The sequence below is a fragment of the Gekko japonicus genome, unplaced genomic scaffold (genome assembly GCF_001447785.1).
Source record: "Gekko japonicus isolate JY-2015 unplaced genomic scaffold, Gekko_japonicus_V1.1 scaffold430, whole genome shotgun sequence".
Lineage (NCBI taxonomy): Eukaryota > Metazoa > Chordata > Lepidosauria > Squamata > Gekkonidae > Gekko > Gekko japonicus.
The window spans coordinates 95416-113758 of NW_015171516.1; the positions used below are offsets into that span (position 1 = coordinate 95416).

At 47.8% G+C, this 18343-nt stretch overlaps 1 protein-coding gene across 1 annotated transcript in view; it reads right to left on the bottom strand.

Moving 5' to 3' along the window:
* The window catches only part of PTH2R (parathyroid hormone 2 receptor), a 106607-nt gene that overhangs the window by 44412 nt on the left and 43852 nt on the right, over positions 1 to 18343 (bottom strand). The window contains exon 9 of the mRNA XM_015419381.1: positions 15773 to 15833. Within this exon, the coding sequence (XP_015274867.1) occupies positions 15773 to 15833 (61 nt within the window). The remainder of the gene's footprint in view (positions 1 to 15772; positions 15834 to 18343) is intronic.

An 18343-nucleotide genomic window follows, 5' to 3' on the forward strand; every position in this document is an offset into this window, starting at 1 on the left:
AATCGTATTTGCCAAGAGATGGAAGGAAAGCAAAACTCCTTCTAAAGATGAAATTGTTTTTAAACTATTGGATATAGCAGAAATGGAAAAAAGTAACCTGTATCATCGAAGACAAAAATTTAGAGAATTATGAAAAGTGTTGGTATAGTTTTTTATAATTGGTTGAAAGAGTTAAACGCTGGTTAAAATTAATGAGAAAAAGGTTCAGATGATGTGCAAACAGTGCCTAAAGTAGAGATGCTTATGTAAATGCTGAAGAAGATATCTGCTTACTTGAATATTTTTGTTAAGTCCAAATCTTTTTTTTTGTCAATACGAAAAAACCCAATAAATAAATTATTTTTTAAAAAAGAGGGCGAGGCCCTACAGTGCGTGTCTCGAGAAGGAGATCTGCTCCTTCCTGCACTGTTCTTCTATAGATCAATGTGGCAGACAAAGCATAAACCATTGCAGAGAAGGGAGGTGGGTAGTGGTCACTGCACGAGGATGGCATAAAGGAACTCATTACGAAGTAAACTTTGTGGCCTCTGCCTGAGGGAGATGAGCAAGGCAACCTCCTCGGAATGGGAACGACTTCCAAGGTGTAACATTCATTATGTTAAAAAAAAAAAGGTAAGCATTTTTAACTTCAAAACGTCACAAATAAATGTGACGGTGTCATGCTGTTTAGCACGCTTTACGCAACGTACTTCTGCTTAAGAGTTTATAAGTGTATCATGAGATTGCTTGTATCGTTTTTTTTCTGCCCTTGACCCGGATGGCCCAGGCTATCCCGATTGTGTCAGATCTCAGAAGCTAAGCAGGGTCAGCCACGGTTAGTACTTGGATGGGAGGCCACCAAGGAAGTCTTGGTCCACTACCCAGTGGCAGGCAATGATAAAGCACATCTATCCATGTCACCTGACCTGGGTGGCCCAATCTCATCAAATCTTGGAAACTAAGCCGTGTCAGCCCTGGTTAGTATTTCGGTGGAGGACCTCCAAGGAACCATAGAATCATGGAACTAAGCCCTGATACAGCCCTTCCTGCCTTCCCTTCTCATGATCTGCCTAAGTTCACAGAATCAGCATTGCTGTCAGATGGCCATCGAGCCTCTATTTGAAAACCTCCAAAGAAGGAGAACCCACCATCTCCAGAGGAAGCCTGTTCTACTGAGGAACCACTCTGTCAGGAAGTTCTTCCTAACGTTTAGCCAAAACCCCTTCCGATTTAATTTCAACCCATTGATTCTGGTCCAACCTGCTGGGGCAACAGAAAACAACTCCGCACCATCCTCCATAGGACGGCTCTTCAACTGCTTGAAGATGGCTATCATATCACCCCTCAGTCGTCTCCTCTCCAGGCTAAACATTCCCAGCTCCTTCAGCCTTTCCTCACAGGACTTGGTCTCCAGACCCCTCATCCTCTTCCTTGCCCTCCTCTGGACATGTTCCAGCTTCTCTATATCCTTCTTACACTGTGGTGCCCAGAAGCTGCTACGCAGAGGCAGGCCATGGCAAACCACCTCTGAATGTCTCTTGCCCTGAAAAACCTAAAGGGTTGCTATAAGTCGGCTACAAGTTGAAGGCCCTCTACCTCTACACACACCCAACTTTTTTTCTCCCTCAGTCAAAGGGCACAAAAAGGGAAGCGTTTCAACACTGTTCATTTCAGCACTGTTCATTTGGTATGCAGACAGAGGGAGGACCCTCCCTCCCAAATCAAACTCAGCTGCAGAGCCCCAACAACTGTAGCTTCCAGGGATATTTCTGTATTATTTGGTGACTTGGAGGATATCTAGGCCACCACTCCGGAGAAACGGCATAAACTGGCGTAGAAAAAAATGTAATAGAAACATAAAATGTCAAATGAGTCTGAGCGATTAAAACCCAGCCTTTCAAAATCCGGCCAGAGCATAAAATCAACACGAAACATTGAGCAGTTTAAGTTCTCAGGCTAAAAGCAGACTACCCTGACCTGGACGGCCCAGGCTAGTCCAATCTCATCAGATCTTGGAAGCTAAGCAGGGTCGGCCCTGGCTAGTACTTGGATGGGAGACCTCCAAGGAACACCAGGGTGGTGACGCAGAGGCAGGCAATGGCAAACCCCCTTGGTTCACCTCTTGTCTTGAAAACCCTCTGGGGGTCACCATACCTTGGCTGCAACACGATGGAATTTAATTATTGTCCCGCCCTGGATCGGCCAGGCTAGCCCTCTCATGCCAGATCTTGGAAGCTTAGCAGGGTCAGGTTAGGACTTGGACGGGAGACCACTGAGGAAGTCCAGGGTTGCTACGCAGAGGCGGGCCATGGCCAACCACCTCTGAATGCCTCTTGCCTTGAAAACCCTGTTAGGGTAGTATAAATTGGCTGCAGCTTGATGGGGAGGGGGAGCAGACTATGGCTGCGATCAGACGGCAGGCTTTGGCACGGTCTGGCCACGCCTCTAATTTTTCCAGAGCTATTTGTTCTGGAGAGGCGCGATCAGACACGTCACCCTATTCCTGCCTCACCCCATGGTTGACCATTCAGACCGCCGCTGCATGGTCACCACAGAGAGGGCAGACAGGCAGCTTCTTTAAAAAAAAAACCAAAAAATTAACCTCTGATGTGTGCATGCACATAACTGCTTATTCACTAGAACAGATATGGGGGTATGTGCACATCACTAACTGGAAAAAAAAATAGGCAGTCGGGGACCAGAAGTATCAGACCTCGCTGAGCGGCTTGAGTGCACAAGGGAGAGATCAGATGCCTGGAAATCCGCGGTATGACATGTTCAATTGTAAACACCAGACTTTATCCACTGTTGGGAAAGTCGGGGTTGAGGACGGGGGTACGACGACTAAGGGAGAGATGACAGATGTTGCTGTCTAATCATGCACTTCAAATCTGGTAGGGAGCTGCCGTGACATCGGAGCGACTTGCCCGTCTGATCACAACCAATAAAAAGTTCAAAAGATCAAACCTTTTATTTAAAAACCTGGGTGAATAGAAACGTTTTTGCCTGGAGCCAAAAGGAAAGTAGTGTAGGTGCCAGGCAAGCCTGAGGGTCAGGGCATTCCACTGGCAAGGGGCCACTCCGAAAAGGCCCTGCCTTTTAGATGAGCAGCAGTGGCTAGGCTGCCCAGGGGACGGGCTGTCTACATTTCTCCGTGTGGCCCCTGTGAGAAAATTCCCCTCTTCCTCATGAGGGTTGAACTCAAGAGCTATATGAAAAGGAGTGTGGTTTCCCCATCTGTGGTCTAGGGTACACAGGGATTATAATCAGTTTTACATAGGCGTGGATACTGTGGAACATTTCCTCTAATTAAAAGGTGAGGGGGTGACAATTCTGTGCTCCCACCGCAGACTTGACTCCTACCTATAGTGACCCCAAGGTCCCATCCCTCAGAAGCAGCACTTCAGGGGTCTTTCCGGGGGTGGAGGGATGCCAGAGGAGGGAGGAGACAAAGAACTCTTATTCTGCTGACAAAATTCCCTTCGTTCTGTGGAGATTTACCAAACCATAGGTATTAGCAGGGGTCATTTCATAGAAAAAGAGATGCAGGAACTCATTAGCATAACTCATTAGCATAACTTATTTGCATATGCCACACCCCCTGACATCACCGGAAGTGTGTCAGAAGGCAACACCCACCGCTCAGGCTCCACTGGACTGTTTTGGATTGCTAGCTATTGGGGGGGGGGGGAAATGTGCAGATCTGTCCTCGCAGAGGAGGGAGAGCTTGTACCAGAATAAAACTTGGTCTTAAAGGTGCCACTGGACTGTTTTGGACTGGGAGCTGGGGGGGGGCTCTGCAACTTACCTGGCTGCTTCTTGCTCTGACTGAGGGCTGCTGGGAGCCGGGGGCGGGGCTTGTTGCATGGGCTCTTTACTGCCGGAGCTCTGCTCCTGTGCACTCCTGCAGGAAATGACCCCTGGGTATTAGAAAACACAGATTAGAATGCTTTCAAAGCATGTCACTCATTGTTCAAAGGAATGCCTCATATTTCGTATGAGGCATTTGTCAAGAATCCCTTGGCAAGAATTTCCTCAGGGGGAACACACACGCAAATACACACACACACCCCTCTGCAGTGTTTCCATCCCCCCCCCCCGGCGTAGCGCTTTATGTCATAAGAATTGTGATATAAGATCCTGAAGCGCCCCATTCACACACTACAAACATCTGCCGCATTTCCCCCACTGCCCTCATCTTTGACTGACGGGGAACCAGTGTGAGAAATCCCATTTTTCTGGGTTCCTCCTGAAGAAATCCTGCGCTTGTTTTTCTTCACCGCCTGCTCAGCCTAATGCTCTCAGAAAGATTAGTCTGTTTTCTCTGCATTTGTGTAAGACGTTTTGTCACAAACATCTCCCATCCCACGTTTCCTACGGGGTGAGTGTGCTGCAAGGATTGAGGGGAAAAAAGAAACTGATGTGGTGGAGATAAGCTCTTTCTCTCTCGTTGCTCATCATCCTTGTGTGTGTGTGTGTGTGTGTGTGTGTGTAGTGATGTCAAAGCACAGCCAACTCATAGTGACCCCCATGTTGGGGTGAGTGTCTCACCATGCCTGGACACTGGGGGGCTCTACATCATTGTCAGGTTATATAGGTGTTATTGCTTTGAATAGGTGGCCTCTCTTTGTTTTAACCTGGGAGCTGACCTCTGACCCCAGCTTGGTGTAGTCGTTAAGTGCGCGGTTAAGTGAGGCAGTTTGGTGTAGTGGTTAAGTGCGCAGACTCTAATCTGGGAGAACCGGGTTTGATTCCCCACTCCTCCGCTTGCAGCTGCTGGCGTGACCTTGGATCAGTCACAAGTTCTGTCAGAGCTGTTCTCTCAAGGGTAGTTCTCGAGAGAGCTCTCTCAGCCCCACTGACCTCACAGGGTGTCTGTGGTGGGGAGGGGGAGGGAAAGGAGATTGTGAGCCGCTCTGAGACACCTTTGGGTAGTGAAGGGCAGGGTATAAATCCAATCTCTTCTTCTTCCTCCTCTCTCTCCCACTTTTGTCCTCTCACTCTCTGCTAGGGATGCCAGGTCCCCTCGCCAATCTGGAGGGGGATTTGGGGGCCATTCTGGAGGTGGGTGGGGGTGCCCCCAAGCCCCACCCCCAAACTGCCACCACCCAGAGCCACCCCACTCCCTCCCTGCTAAAAGATGTAAAGGGCTCTCGAGCTGGTCGACGGGCCACGGGCTCTCCATCAATCAGCTGAGGCCCTTTAAATCTTCTAGCAGGCAGGGGGAGAGGCGTGGCTGTGGCTTGGGGGTGGGGCTTTGGGGGGCGGGTCTTCCCCCACCAGCCAGCTGCCGGAGGTGGATTAGACCCTCCCCCCAGGAGCAGGGGAAACCCCGCCCAGGCCTCGGGGCTGGTAGCCCTACTCTATGCACATGGCCTTTCGCGGAGACACAGGTCTCCGCAGGTCTCTCCTGTGGAAACAATGCCCCTCCTCCTCCCCCACACATGATGGTGGACAAGCTGGCCTATTTGTGACAGGGAAAGTGCTCTTTAGATTGGGCTCCTCTTCCTCTTCCTTTGATTGCAACCCGAATGTGGACTGGATCTACTTGGATCAATGTAAGCTGACCTCTTTGGCCATCTACTTCTTGGGAGATGCATTTACTGCCCCCAGTATCACGCTCCTATGACTGGGCAAAACTCTGCTCTATTCACCAGATATCCCAATACCCAACAAGGGGCTTTCAAGGCAACCGAGGAGCAGAGGAGGTTTGCCATCGCCATCCTCTGCAGAGTCCTCCGTGGTGGTCTCCCATCCAAGCTCTGACCCGGCTTAGCTTCTGAGTTCTGACGAGATCCTGCCTTCCCTCCCTCAACGTCCTTTCTTGAACGTAAAAGGAAAGAAGCTGCCCTGCTGCTTTGCGTGAGATTCTTGGACGAGAGTGTGGGAGCCTCTTCTTAGCAACCGTCCTGCAGACCTGAGTGGAAGCTGGAGAACAGGGAACTCCTGACCAATGTTCCCTCTAAGCCGTGGAGTCTCATGAGCAAAAATTCTACTTTGTGAACGACTGGCATTAAAGTTGTGAGTCAGTGATTTGGCTTCTGCATAAATTTGTTTGCTCTGGAGCCGTCCCTTCCTGAGCTAAGACAAAAACGCGTGAGCTGGAGGCTAAAAATCTGTGCGCTAGCTCACACTAACTCAGCTTAGAGGGAACACTGCTCCTGACCACAAGGGGCCTCCAGCCCTTCCACTGTGACTGCTGGGAGCAGAACTAATGCAGTGCTGCCGCCAAGTCCCCGTGGGAGCAGGTGATGCCCCACTCGGAGCTCCTGTTGCCCACCGCCACTCCGAGTGTTGCCCATCACCACTCTAGAGCCATCCTTCCCGAACTAAGACAAAAATGTGTGAGCCAGAGGCTAAAAAACTGTGAGCTAGCTCACACTAACTCAGCTTAGGGGGAACACTGGTGGGGAGGGGAAGAGAAAGGAGATTGTAAGCCACTTGGAGACTCTTTTGGGTAGTGAAGGGCGGGATATAAATCCAATCTCCTCCTCCTCCTCCTTCTTCATAAGAATCTATCACTGGGAGATGCTACACTGTAAAAACGGGCCAGCCTGATTTAAAGTTTAGTGCAAAGTGGTTTCCTATCCTTACCTTTTTAGGAAAAGAAAAATTTATTCCACCTTCTTGGGAGGAATACATCAAATGGTTATGAAAGGGGGTATTTAGTAGATTTTTCTTTAGTCAGGAATTGATGGTATAACACAATACAGTTTATATTATACTCCATCAAATCAAAAATTCACGTATAGATAAGTCTTATTAGTTGGTTTTTCTAAAATCCAATGTTTAATGGTTTTACTGTTATATCACTTATTGCTCAAAACGAAATGACTTTCAAGTGTTCATCATAACAGGATATATGTAAACTATTCATATGTTCCAAAAGTTTGATGTATTAAATGTGATGTTATTAGTACTCAAAAATTTATGTAGAGTAAAAAAGGAAGTGGTTATTACTTGTATTAATGATTGTATGGACTTTCAAAACTTCAATAAAGATGTTGAAAAAGAAAAGAAAAGAAGGGATGTTCTTAGACTTCACTTCCCTGGGAAAGCTGAGCCAGCAAGCAGCCTGAAGCCTAATGCATTTCCCCCCTCAAGGGATGTGGTTTAGACACTGTCAATTCATTGGAACGGTTTTCAGCACATCATACTATCTTGTCAGTTCCTCGGGCGCTTGCTGTTGCTTCGTCCCAATGATTGATCATCTGGATGCAAATGTCCCTTCTGCGTGAGACGAATTCAGAATATCGCCTTGTTGCCCGGGAGAAGGCCTGCTATGCTATCCTTTAAAAAGGCCTTAGTTTGGCTTCATACAGGCTTGGGATCAAGACAGAAAACAACTGTGTACAACAATGCTAATACAACCTAGAAGGATTTCATTAAGCAAATAAAGATGCAATGTACAATACAAAAAAAAAAAATGATTGTGTCTAATTTTCGTTCATTCAACAAAGTCTCCAGATTATTATCTTCGTTTCGGATATCTTCTTCCAGAATATCATCATATTGTAAAACATCAATTTCAGAATACCTGAGTTCTTCAGTCAGCTTCTACGTTCATTCCAAGTTGCTGCAAAGTACTAAAGGACGTTATAAAGTTTCACAAAGCTCATTGTGCATGGAACTACCCATATTAGCATTACAGAGAGTATTTCTGTGCACAATGAGACTGTGTGACAGAGTGTTGGACTAGATGGGCCATTGGCCTGATCCAACATTGGCTTCTCTTATGTTCTTATGGCAACCTCTGGTGATTGTGTGTGCACCTGGAAGTCATGGAGACCTCTGGTGACTGACCCCTACTGGGGACCTGTAGGATATTCAGAGAGGTGGCTGAGTAAAGCCTGCCCCCGTCTCCCAACTGCTGGTATTCCAAGGAGGTCTCCCATCCAAGTACTTGCCAGAGTCGACTTTGCTTAGCTTCCAAGATCTGACCAGATTGGGCTTGTCTGGGCTATCCAGGCCAGGGTCGAGGGCAACATTTTGAAAGATGGGGACCACCTGTCCCATCACCGGTAGAGAAGCAGGAAGTTGGTTGCAATTTCTGTTTCTGTCCATAGGTGGTGCCCTCCTTCAGTTTGACAACTCCTGCTGCCATATATTTTAAAAATTGCAAAAGACCGTCTGTGTCTACAGGTATAAATAACCACATTAGAAGAAACAGGTGCAATGAGCAGATTGCATAATGAGAAGGATGATTACAGCAATAAGTATATGCATGAAAACACAGAGAGAATAGAGAAAGGATAGGTACAGTTGGCCGTTACGTCCCTGGATTAACCACCTATAAGGTGGAACAAAGTGATACTCGAAGGCTCCAGATAGAAGGAACCTTCAGAATGGATAGCCGATGTTCCATTCTCATTTGGAATTGAAGGCATCATTTTGAATGCTGGGATGTTAAAAAGCTATGCATAGAATGGGAGGGAGGAACTGTTGACCCCAGAGCTCCAGAACACACTGTTATCGGCTGCATCCCCTGAGGTGATAATGCCCAGCTTGTAGAGGCTGATTAAAGTCCACATCACCACTCTGCATATGTTTGCTAACAGAGCATTGGTGTTACAGGCCACATCAAGGTAAAGGTAAAGGTTCCCTTGCTCGAAAGCCAGTCGAGTCCGACTCTAGGGTTGCGGTGCTCATCTCTGTTTCAAAGCCGAAGAGCCAGCGCTGTCCGAAGACGTTTCCGTGGTCATGTGGCCGGCATGACTAAATGCCAAGGCGCACGGAACGCTGCTACCTTCCCACTGAAGTGGTACCTATTTATCTACTTGCAATTTCTTGCTTTCGAACTGCTAGGTTGGCAGGAGCTGGAACTAGAGATGGGAGCTCACTCCATCATGCGGCACACTCGGGTCTCGAACTGCTGAACTGCTGACAGCCTGCAGTTCAGCGTCTTAACCACTTGTGCCACCACAGCTCCTCACAGGCCCCATAGATGGATGCATTTCTTACAGAACGTACAGTAATGCCTTCTGTTGGCTGCATTTCTTGAGTTTTCGGAAGTCGCGGAAACGCCACTACCTCAAGGATGATTTGGAGATTTCCCCCATCTTGACTATGCAGTTGAAGGCAATAAAGAAGGATTCAGATTTCTGGAAAGGGGAAGTTCTCCTAATGTAAATGTGCCAGACTCTGCAACGATCCAAAGTATCTGAAGAAGTGCGCCTATACCTTCAACAGAACTTTGTTGGCCTTAAAGGAAAGGTCACACTGGACTCAAACTTTGTTTGGCTACCCGCCTGAATCTATCCAAAGTGTATCAGTTCTTCTCCTTTGGATTGGCTGGGCTTTGGAGAAGACGAAGGTAAGCTGATTGCTTAACTGTTGTGGAAGGTCGAGCTGAACGCCAGAATAAATGAAATGTCATAGCAAGGAGAAGTACCACTTTATCGCTGTGAAATATAAAAAGACCCACGTGAATGGAGAGTGTGTTGATCTCACAGACTCTCTTAGCTGAAGTAATTGACACCAGAAATAAAATGTGAAGGGTAAGGTGTTCTAGAGGTACTTCCTGCAAAGGTTCAAACAGAGACTTGTTGAGGGCTTGAAGTACATCATGAAGTCCCCAAGATAGAAAATGAGGTACCATTGGATGGTAAGACAGAGAAATGATATGAAGCTAATTTTAACCCAAGGATTCCCTTTCAGAGGAGTGCCATCCTCCGTTGATACAATAGATAGAAATCTGGCTATCTGCCTGTATAGAATATTAAGTTTCAGGTAGGGATGGGCACGAACCAGCTCACAAACAAAAGTTCGTCATGAATTTTGGCTGGTTCGTGGTTCACGAAGCGATGTTCGCTAACTGAAGAGCCGCCACGAACTTCCACAAATTTTAAGGCAGTTCATGGCATCTCCAAGCCATTTAAACCCCTGCTTCTGCTCTTCCTGAAAAACTGCTGAACGGCGGGGAGCAGAAAGCAAGGGGTTTGAATGGCTCCGTACCATTTACGGTGTTGTTGTACAGTTATTTCCTCGGGCGGAGTTGGGAAAATGTCCACAGCTGGTAACACTGGACTGTGATCTGAAATTAATTTTATATCTGTACCAGCTGGTTCTGTTATATTGACCTTGAAACCTTGGAAGAGCCCTCAGGACACCTGCTATCTTTGTTGTTGGCCTGCTTCTTATTCTTTGTTTCAACAAGTAATTTATCGAATTTCTCTCCAAACACTGTCCTCCAGAATATGGGGTACCAGCCAAGCTGATTTTGGTGGCTGCATCCACTGCCCAGTTCTGGAGCCAAAGGCAGCACCTGGGCAGTACAGAAGATGCTATAGCCCCAGAGGAGAATTTCATGGTGTTAATTAGTACCCCTGCCATAATTTTAGTACACAGCTGAGCCCGAAATCAAGGGGGCTACAGGGGCACGGATCAAAGGAGTACACATCAGATCAGTAGTATTCATAGGGAATGAATGTAAATGTCTAGTGTGTGCCCAGAGCAAAATCTAACAGAGGTTGGGAAAGCCCACTCGTCCCTAACCTTCTCTTCAAAGGTCTCAGGAAATGCAAACATATGTGGCATCGTTTTAAACCACCAAAACATGTCTTTAATGCCCAGCGATTCTTCACCTATGCCTTCCTTAGGCACCTATTCATTACGCACCTTGAGTTCCAAGACGCTCACGGCTTTTACTAGTGTGAGTCAGTGTTCCCTCTAAGCTGAGTGGGCGTGAGCTAGCTCACAGTTCCTTAGCCTCCGGCTCACACATTTTTGTCTTAGCTCAGGAAGGATGGGGCTCCAGAGCAAACTAATTTATGCCGTAGCCAAATTGCTCTCTCACAACTTTAATGCCGGTAGCTCACAAAGTAGAATTTTTGCTCACAAGACTCCACAGCTTAGAGGGAGCATCGGTGTGAGTGTACGGCCGGGTGTGTGAAAAAAAGCCTCCCATTCTCGCTATCTCTGCTGAGGCACTTTTTAAAAGAGAGTTTTGTCCTAAATGTTTTCAGATTCTTCTAAATCAATAAGAGAAGGTTCTGACCCATATGTGGAACCATGGGGAGAAAGTGCTTCCTTTCTGCGCTGCCTTCGTTGGTCATGAGGAACCCAGTGTCAGTGGGACAGAGGTTGGATTGTGTCCTTTATAAACCAGGTTCTTAAGAGGGCAGATGGGGGGCGGGCAGGTGGAATTTGAGGCAGCATTCTGTCTGAAACATTTCCTTCCCCCTGGATTTCTCGGCCCCATGGGCCATTTCTTTCTACAAAACTCATCTCCTCCCATATAACCCTGTGCACTAGGAATGTGAAAATCTGGTAGGAACAGCATTTTACTCTGGTTTCTTTGTGACTGATTTCACACCTAGCCTTTGTCCCGGGCTTGCTCCTCCTTTCCCTCCACTTCTTCTGGTCAATTTCACACCATTTGTCCCGCGGCCGCCCTTTGACCCGCAGCTTCCTCCGTTTTGCTCCGGCACAGCTCAATCCTTGATTTCCAAGAAGTTTCCTGTTGCCGTGCGGAGAAAAGGTGGGAGGGGAAAGGGGAGGGTTTAAGAGGGCGAAGACAGGGGAGTGGGAGGAGGGAGGACGCAGGAAGCCGCAGGAAGCCACAGGAAACCTCGCCAAGGAAATCGAACTCCGAGAGCAGATTGAAAACAGCCACGTGCCAAGAACTCTAATGAGAAATTAGTTTAAGTGGTCCGGGGAAAACTACCCCGCTAGTAAACAGGGTAAGTAACATGTGTGAAATCAGTCTGTGGGTGTATGTGCAGAGGAGACAGGGAATTAGATAAGCATATGAAGCAGAGGTCCATCAGTGGCTATTAGCCACAAGGTATAGATAGGGACTCCGGGGCAAGTGATGCTCTGTCTTCTTGGTGCTTGGGGGGGGCAACAGTGGGAGGGCTTCTAGTGTCCTGGCCCCGCTGCTGGACATCCTGATGGCACCTGGTATTTTTGGCCACTGTGTGACACAGAGTGTTGGACTGGATGGGCCTTTGGCCTGATCCAACATTGGCGTCTCTTATGTTCTTATGTTCTTTTGACAGTTATCTCAAGTTTACACATATTACCCTATTCTCTATGTTATCTAAATAGAAGAAGAAAAGAAGAACAGGTTTTTATACCTGTTTTTTCTGTATGTTAAGGAGTCTATAAGTCTGTGGTCACACACACTAAATAATCGACTTTCAATCGACTTTCAAACTGGATTTTGCCAGTTCACATAGTAAAATTCCCGTTGGAAAGGGCACTGAAAATGGATTGAAAGTGGATTATTTAGTCTGTGTGACCACAGCCTAAGAGTGTCTTACAATCATCTTCCTTTCCCTTCCCTTCCCCACAACAGGCCCCTTGTGAGGCAGGTAGGGCTGAGAGAGGCCTGAGAGAATGGTGACTGGCCCCAGGTCACCCAGCAGGCCTCATGTGGAGGAGCAGGGAATCGAACCTGATTCACCAGATTAGAGTCCATTGCCCTTAACCACTGAACCACCCTAGCTCTCAAGAGTAGGTTTTAATACCCTGCTTTCCTCTACCTTAAAGAGCCTCAAAGCAGCCTACAATCACCTTCCCTTCCTCTCTCCGCAACAGGCACCTTCTGAGGTAGGTGGGGCTGAAATATAGTAGCCAGCTCTGGGTTGGGAAATGTCTGAAGATTTTGGGGGTGGAGCCTAGGGACAACAGGCCTAGGGGAGGGGGAGGGGCCTCCTCATGGTAGGATGCCACGGAGTCTGCCCTCCAAAAGCAGCCATGTTCTCCAGGGGAATTTATCTCTGTAGTCTGGAGATCAGTTGTAAAAGCGGGATATCTCCAGGCCCCACCTGGAGGCTGGCATCCCTACATGGGCCCCTCCTGCCCCGCGGCTTGGTTGCAGGGCCCAAAATCTCCAATCAAGAGGCCTCCTGTGTGGGAGTTGCCCAGCTGTGGGATTCTGCACTGACATTGCCTCTGACAATGACACCCAATGGGCAGGGGAAGGCTGAGGAGATAAAGGCATGAAGGTGAGCCAAAGGTGTGTTCCTTTGTTTTCACAGAGGTGCAAAGCAGACCAGAACAAGATGGGGGGAAATTAGCAACCAGTCAGGTTCACAGGAGAAAAAGCAGAGGTCTCAATTCTCCTTGGGCTGCTATAGAGGCAGAAAAAGAACGGAAGGAGGATGGTGAGAGCCGTTCATCAAGGTGGAAATTCCAACCAACTTGGTGGGCGATTTCTCACTAGAGCTGCCTCGCAGCGCCGCGCCGTTTGCCCCAACACAAACATGTCAATTTCACACCCAAGGCTGCGGGGCTGCATTTGACCCGAGGCTTCGCCCGATTTCCTCCGCAGTTTCATGATCCTCAAAAACCAGGATCACGAAACTGCAAAGGAAATCGGGCGAAGCCTTGAGTCAAAATGCAGCCCCCAGAGCTTCGGGTGTGAAATTGACATGTTTGTGTCAGGGCAAACGGCGGCGGCTGTGCTGCGAGGCAGCTGTAGTGAGAAATCGCCTGGTGAGAATCCCTACACATGGGATTGTAGGAAAGAAGAAGAATAAGAGTTGGTTTTTATACCCTGCTCTTCACTACCTGGAGTCTCAGAGTGATTTACAATCGCCTTCCCTTCCTCTCCCCACAACAGACACCCTGGCGGATTTTGCACAAGGAGCTGTGCCGCTGTCACGCCTCCCTTTGCCCCGCCTCCATCGGTCAATTTCCCACTTGAAGCCGCGCGGCCGCATTTTGACCCGCGGCTTCGCCCGATTTTCCCCGTGGTCTCGTGATCCTCAAAAAACAGGATCATGAAACTGGGGAGGGAAATCGGGCGAAGCCGCGGGTCAAAATGCGGCCACGCGGCTTCGAGTGGGAAATTGACCTAAGGGAGGTGTGACGGTGGCTCAGGTCCTTGTGCGAAATCAGCCCCTGTGACGTAGGTGGGGCTGAGAGAGCTCTGAGAGAAATGTGACTGGCCCAAGGTCACCCAGCTGGCTTCATGTGAAGGAGTGGGGAGTCAAACCTAGTTCTCCAGATTACAGTCCACTGCTTTTAACTACCACACCAAGCTACCCACCATTCAAAATAATGCACTTAGTTCCAGTTGAGAAATTCTTTTCTGGGATTTATTTTTTAAACAAACAAACATTAAACTGAGATTACTGAGTTGAAACGGCATCACATACCTACCTTTTGCTTATGAAAAACATGAATGATAAGTAGGGGAGAGGGGTAGAGTCTCTGCTTGGCTCAGTGGTAGAGTCTCTGCTTGGCATGCAGAAGGTCCCAGTTTCAATCCCCTGCATCTCCAATTAAAGGACTAGGCAGTAGGTGATGGGAAAGACCGCTGCCTGAGACCCTGGAGAGCTGCTGCCAGTCTGAGTAGACAATACTGACCTTGCTGGACCAAGGGTCTGATTCAGTAGAAGGCAACTTTGTGTGTCCATGAGAGGGGTGGGACTCATTAGCAGTGTTCCCTCTGAGTGAGTGTGAGCTAGCTCACAGTTTTTTAGCCTCTAGCTCACACATTTTTGTCTTAGCTCAGGAAGGAGGGCTCCAGAGCAAGCTAATTTATGCAGTAGACAAATCGCTTGCTCACAACTTTAATGCCAGTAGCTCACAAAGTAGAATTTTTGCTCACAAGACTCCACAGCTTAGAGGGAACATTGCTCATTAGTTGCATCATTCCCTCAATAACTCCTCCTTCTTGTGGGACATTTTTAATTGACATTTGTCTTTTTCCATGTACGTATTTTGATTTTGTTTTTAACTCATTCCAAGGTGTGTTTTTATCCTGTTCTGCTATTGGTTGCTGGCTGCCTTGGTGGGCCCGATTGGGCTGAAAGGTGGGATATCAATCTCGTAAAATAAGTAAATAAGAAAAGATCACCAGGGGGGGAAATTGGATAAAACTGAATGAACATGAGAAAAGTTTACATCTGTTTTTAGTGTATCTGAGATACTCCCCCCCCACCACAAAAGGGAATGGTGTAAAAAAATCACAGTGATTTAAAATTGGTTACCCTTCTCTCCATCAGCAGTCCCTATGTTCTTATACTATGGTGACTGAGGGGGACCTCCACATTCAGAGGCACTAATTCTCTGAGTCCCAGAGGCAGGATGCAACATCAGGGGAAGGGCTCGGCCTCTATGTCCTGCTGTTGGCCCTCCGGAGGAACTGGTTGGCCCCTGTGTGAGACGGGATGCTGGACTAGATGGACCACTGGGCTGATCCAGCAGGGCTCTTCTTATGTTCTTATCAGGAGAAGGCCTCAGCCTCTCTACCCTGTTGTTGGCCCTCCAGAGGAACTGGTTGGCCCCTGTGTGAGATGGGATGCTGGACTAGATGGACCACTGGTCTGATCCAGCAGGGCTCTTCTGATGTTCTTAGGAAGGCCTTGGCCTCTCTGCCCTGTTGCTGGCCCTCCAGAGGAACTGGTTGGCCACTGTGTGAGGCAGGATGCTGGACTAGCTGGACCACTGGTCTGATCCAGCAGAGTTTATTTATGTTCCTATGGATGTCACCACCTTCATTATGCAAACATCTTGCTGAAACCTTCTCAACCCAACTACACATAAACAAAAAGGACAATCGAGTATTTATTATTTTCTTTATGTTATTTATACCTTGCCTGTCCCCCCAGTGGGGTACCGAGGCAGCTTAAAACATTCTCCTCTTTTCCATTGTGTCCTCACAACACCCCTGTGAGGTAGGCTAGGCAGAGAGTATGTGACTGGCCCAAGGGCACCGTGCAATCTCCCATGGCAGAGTGAGGATGTACACCTTAAGTCTCTTAGACCCTAGTCTAGATGCACTAGCCAGCCACCACACAACGCTGCCTCTCTGCACCACACTTTTACCTTTCCCACTGACCTTGAGTCTGCCACCATCGCTCGGACCACCGCCCAGGCCACAACGAAGGCAGCTGGAAATCCTACAAATGGGGAAAATATATATATATGAATAGATCAGATTTGCATAAGGAACAAAATAGTGACTAAACCCCCTTATTTTTCCTTTGGCAACAGCAGGTAACAAAAGCCGTTTGGGAACAGGAATCGATGGCTTTCCTGCTTTCATCCCATTCTAAACACACGGCTGGTTCCGGGTTCAGATTGAAAGGGAAGGGAAGGATGGCAGCAGAGAAGGAGGTGACTTTTCTCACAGGGTGCAGATTGGCTTTGTTTTCCCACCCTGCTATTGTCGATGACCACACAAAATGTGCGGGTTTCTGCAGGGCTTTAGACACCAGAGATGACAGTAAGACAAAGGCCCAGTCTGCATCTAGCATTCGCTCCGTTGTTTTACCAAACCCACCCTGGAACAGAAAATGATGCAGCTCAAAACCACATTCAGGTCGAATCTGCATTTGCGTTTTTCAATCCGTTTCGTGCTTCTGCAACGCCGTCTTTCTCTATGCTTGTCTGACAGTTGTTTGGAGAAGATTAATTTAAAATGGTGCGGAGGCACAATTACAATGGCGCTGCCACAAGAGGGCGATAAACCTATGCAGACAGGCAAAAGTATGATAGCACAGTTGAAGTGTGAAAACGAAAGAAAATGTAGACAGTTTTTTTTGAAGACGGAGTCAGAAGGCTGGGACACTGGTGGGAAAGACAAATGCAGATTTGGCCTCAAATACCCTGGGACAACACTGTACTGACTGCAGAGTCACCCCCGAACGGCCATAAAACGGCCATAAATCTATGCAGATGGCTACCATAAAAACCCGATGATCAAAGGAAGTGAAACCATCATGCAGTCTGGAGGGTACCCTAAAAATCCCTAACCCAGTTGAGGGGGGGGGGGGAAATAATTTTTGTTATCTGACATTGATGCGTATGTCTCTTATAAAGTTTCATTATTTGCTCTTGCTGCAAAGAATATACGTTCCAAGGTGGCATCGGGAAGGGACGTTATTCAGGCTACTGTATTAAATTAGTCCTATTTGGTTACTGATCTTTGGCATTTCTGTATATTCTGACTCTAACCTATCGCTTGTTCGCAATTTGTGTTTTCTAATTTTGTAACGGCCAATGGCTAATTGCAATAAACTGAACTGAGAAACTGAAACCATAAAAATCCGATGATCAAACGAAGTGAAAGCAGCGTGGAATGCAGAGGGGGATTTCTGTTCCAAGGTGGGTTTGCTAAAACAACGGAGGGGAAAGCCAATGCAGAACAGACCAAAAGCAATGTATGGACACTATGGTCAACTGCTCATTGGAATAAATATGCCTTTAGGCCTTCAAAGGCCTACATAGGATGCTTACCAGTTTAGGGATTCTGATTTAATATCCATTACATTTCTACTGGCCTGTAGCTACATTGGGGCTATTTGCCCCCTTCCTGAAAGGGCCAGCCCCACAAGATTGTTTTAAGAAGGTTTTTTTTTTAAAAAAAAGAAGGGATCCTTTAAATACCTTTGAGAAGAAGTGGGGGATGGCGCACACTCCTCTCCCTCCCTCCTGCAAGGTTTAAAGGGCCCTCCAGCTGATCGGCGGGCCACGGACCCCCTGCCGATCAGCTGAAGAGCCCTTTAAATCTTGAGGGGGGGAGGGAGAGGGAGGGCCGGTGGCAGTCGGGCTTGGGGGCGGATTGGAGCTAACATAAAAATAATGGCAGCCCCATCAGAAAAAAAAAATGCCCCACAAGGCACCAAACCCTGGCTACAGGCCTGTATTTCTAGGCCAATCAGCTCTTGCACCTCAATACCATTGGCTGTTGTTGTTTTCCCTCCAGTGTATTCACTGGTGACAGGGTCACCATCCCACTCTTAAGGAAGAAAAACTTCCGCCTTTCGACCCCATCTGGCTATCTATGCTTCCTGCTCAAAATAGTAGAGAAACTTACGGTCTTGTATCTCAAGTGACAGGACTCCCGGGCAGGGCTCTTTTTGTAGCCGGAACTCCTTTGCATATGAGGCGACACACCCCTAATGTAGCCAATCCTCCAAGAGCTTACAGGAGGCCCTGTAAGAAGAGCTCTGTAAGCTCTTGGAGGATTGGCGACATTAGGGGTGTGTGGCCTCATATGCAAAGGTGTACCTGCTACAAAAAGAGCCTTGGGTCACGGGTGTTGACTTGGATAGGAGCCAGTCAGTAGACACTGGATGGGAGTAGGGTTCCCATTTGCCCACTTGTGGCAGGAGACCTCCAGCCGATTGTAGCCCTTGCCTGCCGACGCTCAGATGATCGACCAGAGAAAACTGGGACCAAAGGGAGGTGCACAATCATCCTGGAAAGAAAATTTACAAAGAAAAATAAGGCATCAGCCAGTTACCAGATGCTCTGACCATAGTTTCTGGTGATTGCTAGAGCTACCCTATCATTTCTGGGAAGAGGAGGAAGAAGAAGAAGAAGAAGAAGAAGAAGAAGAAGAAGAAGCAGAAGAAGAAGAAGAAGAAGAAGAAGAAGAAGAAGAAGAAGAAGAAGAAGAAGAAGA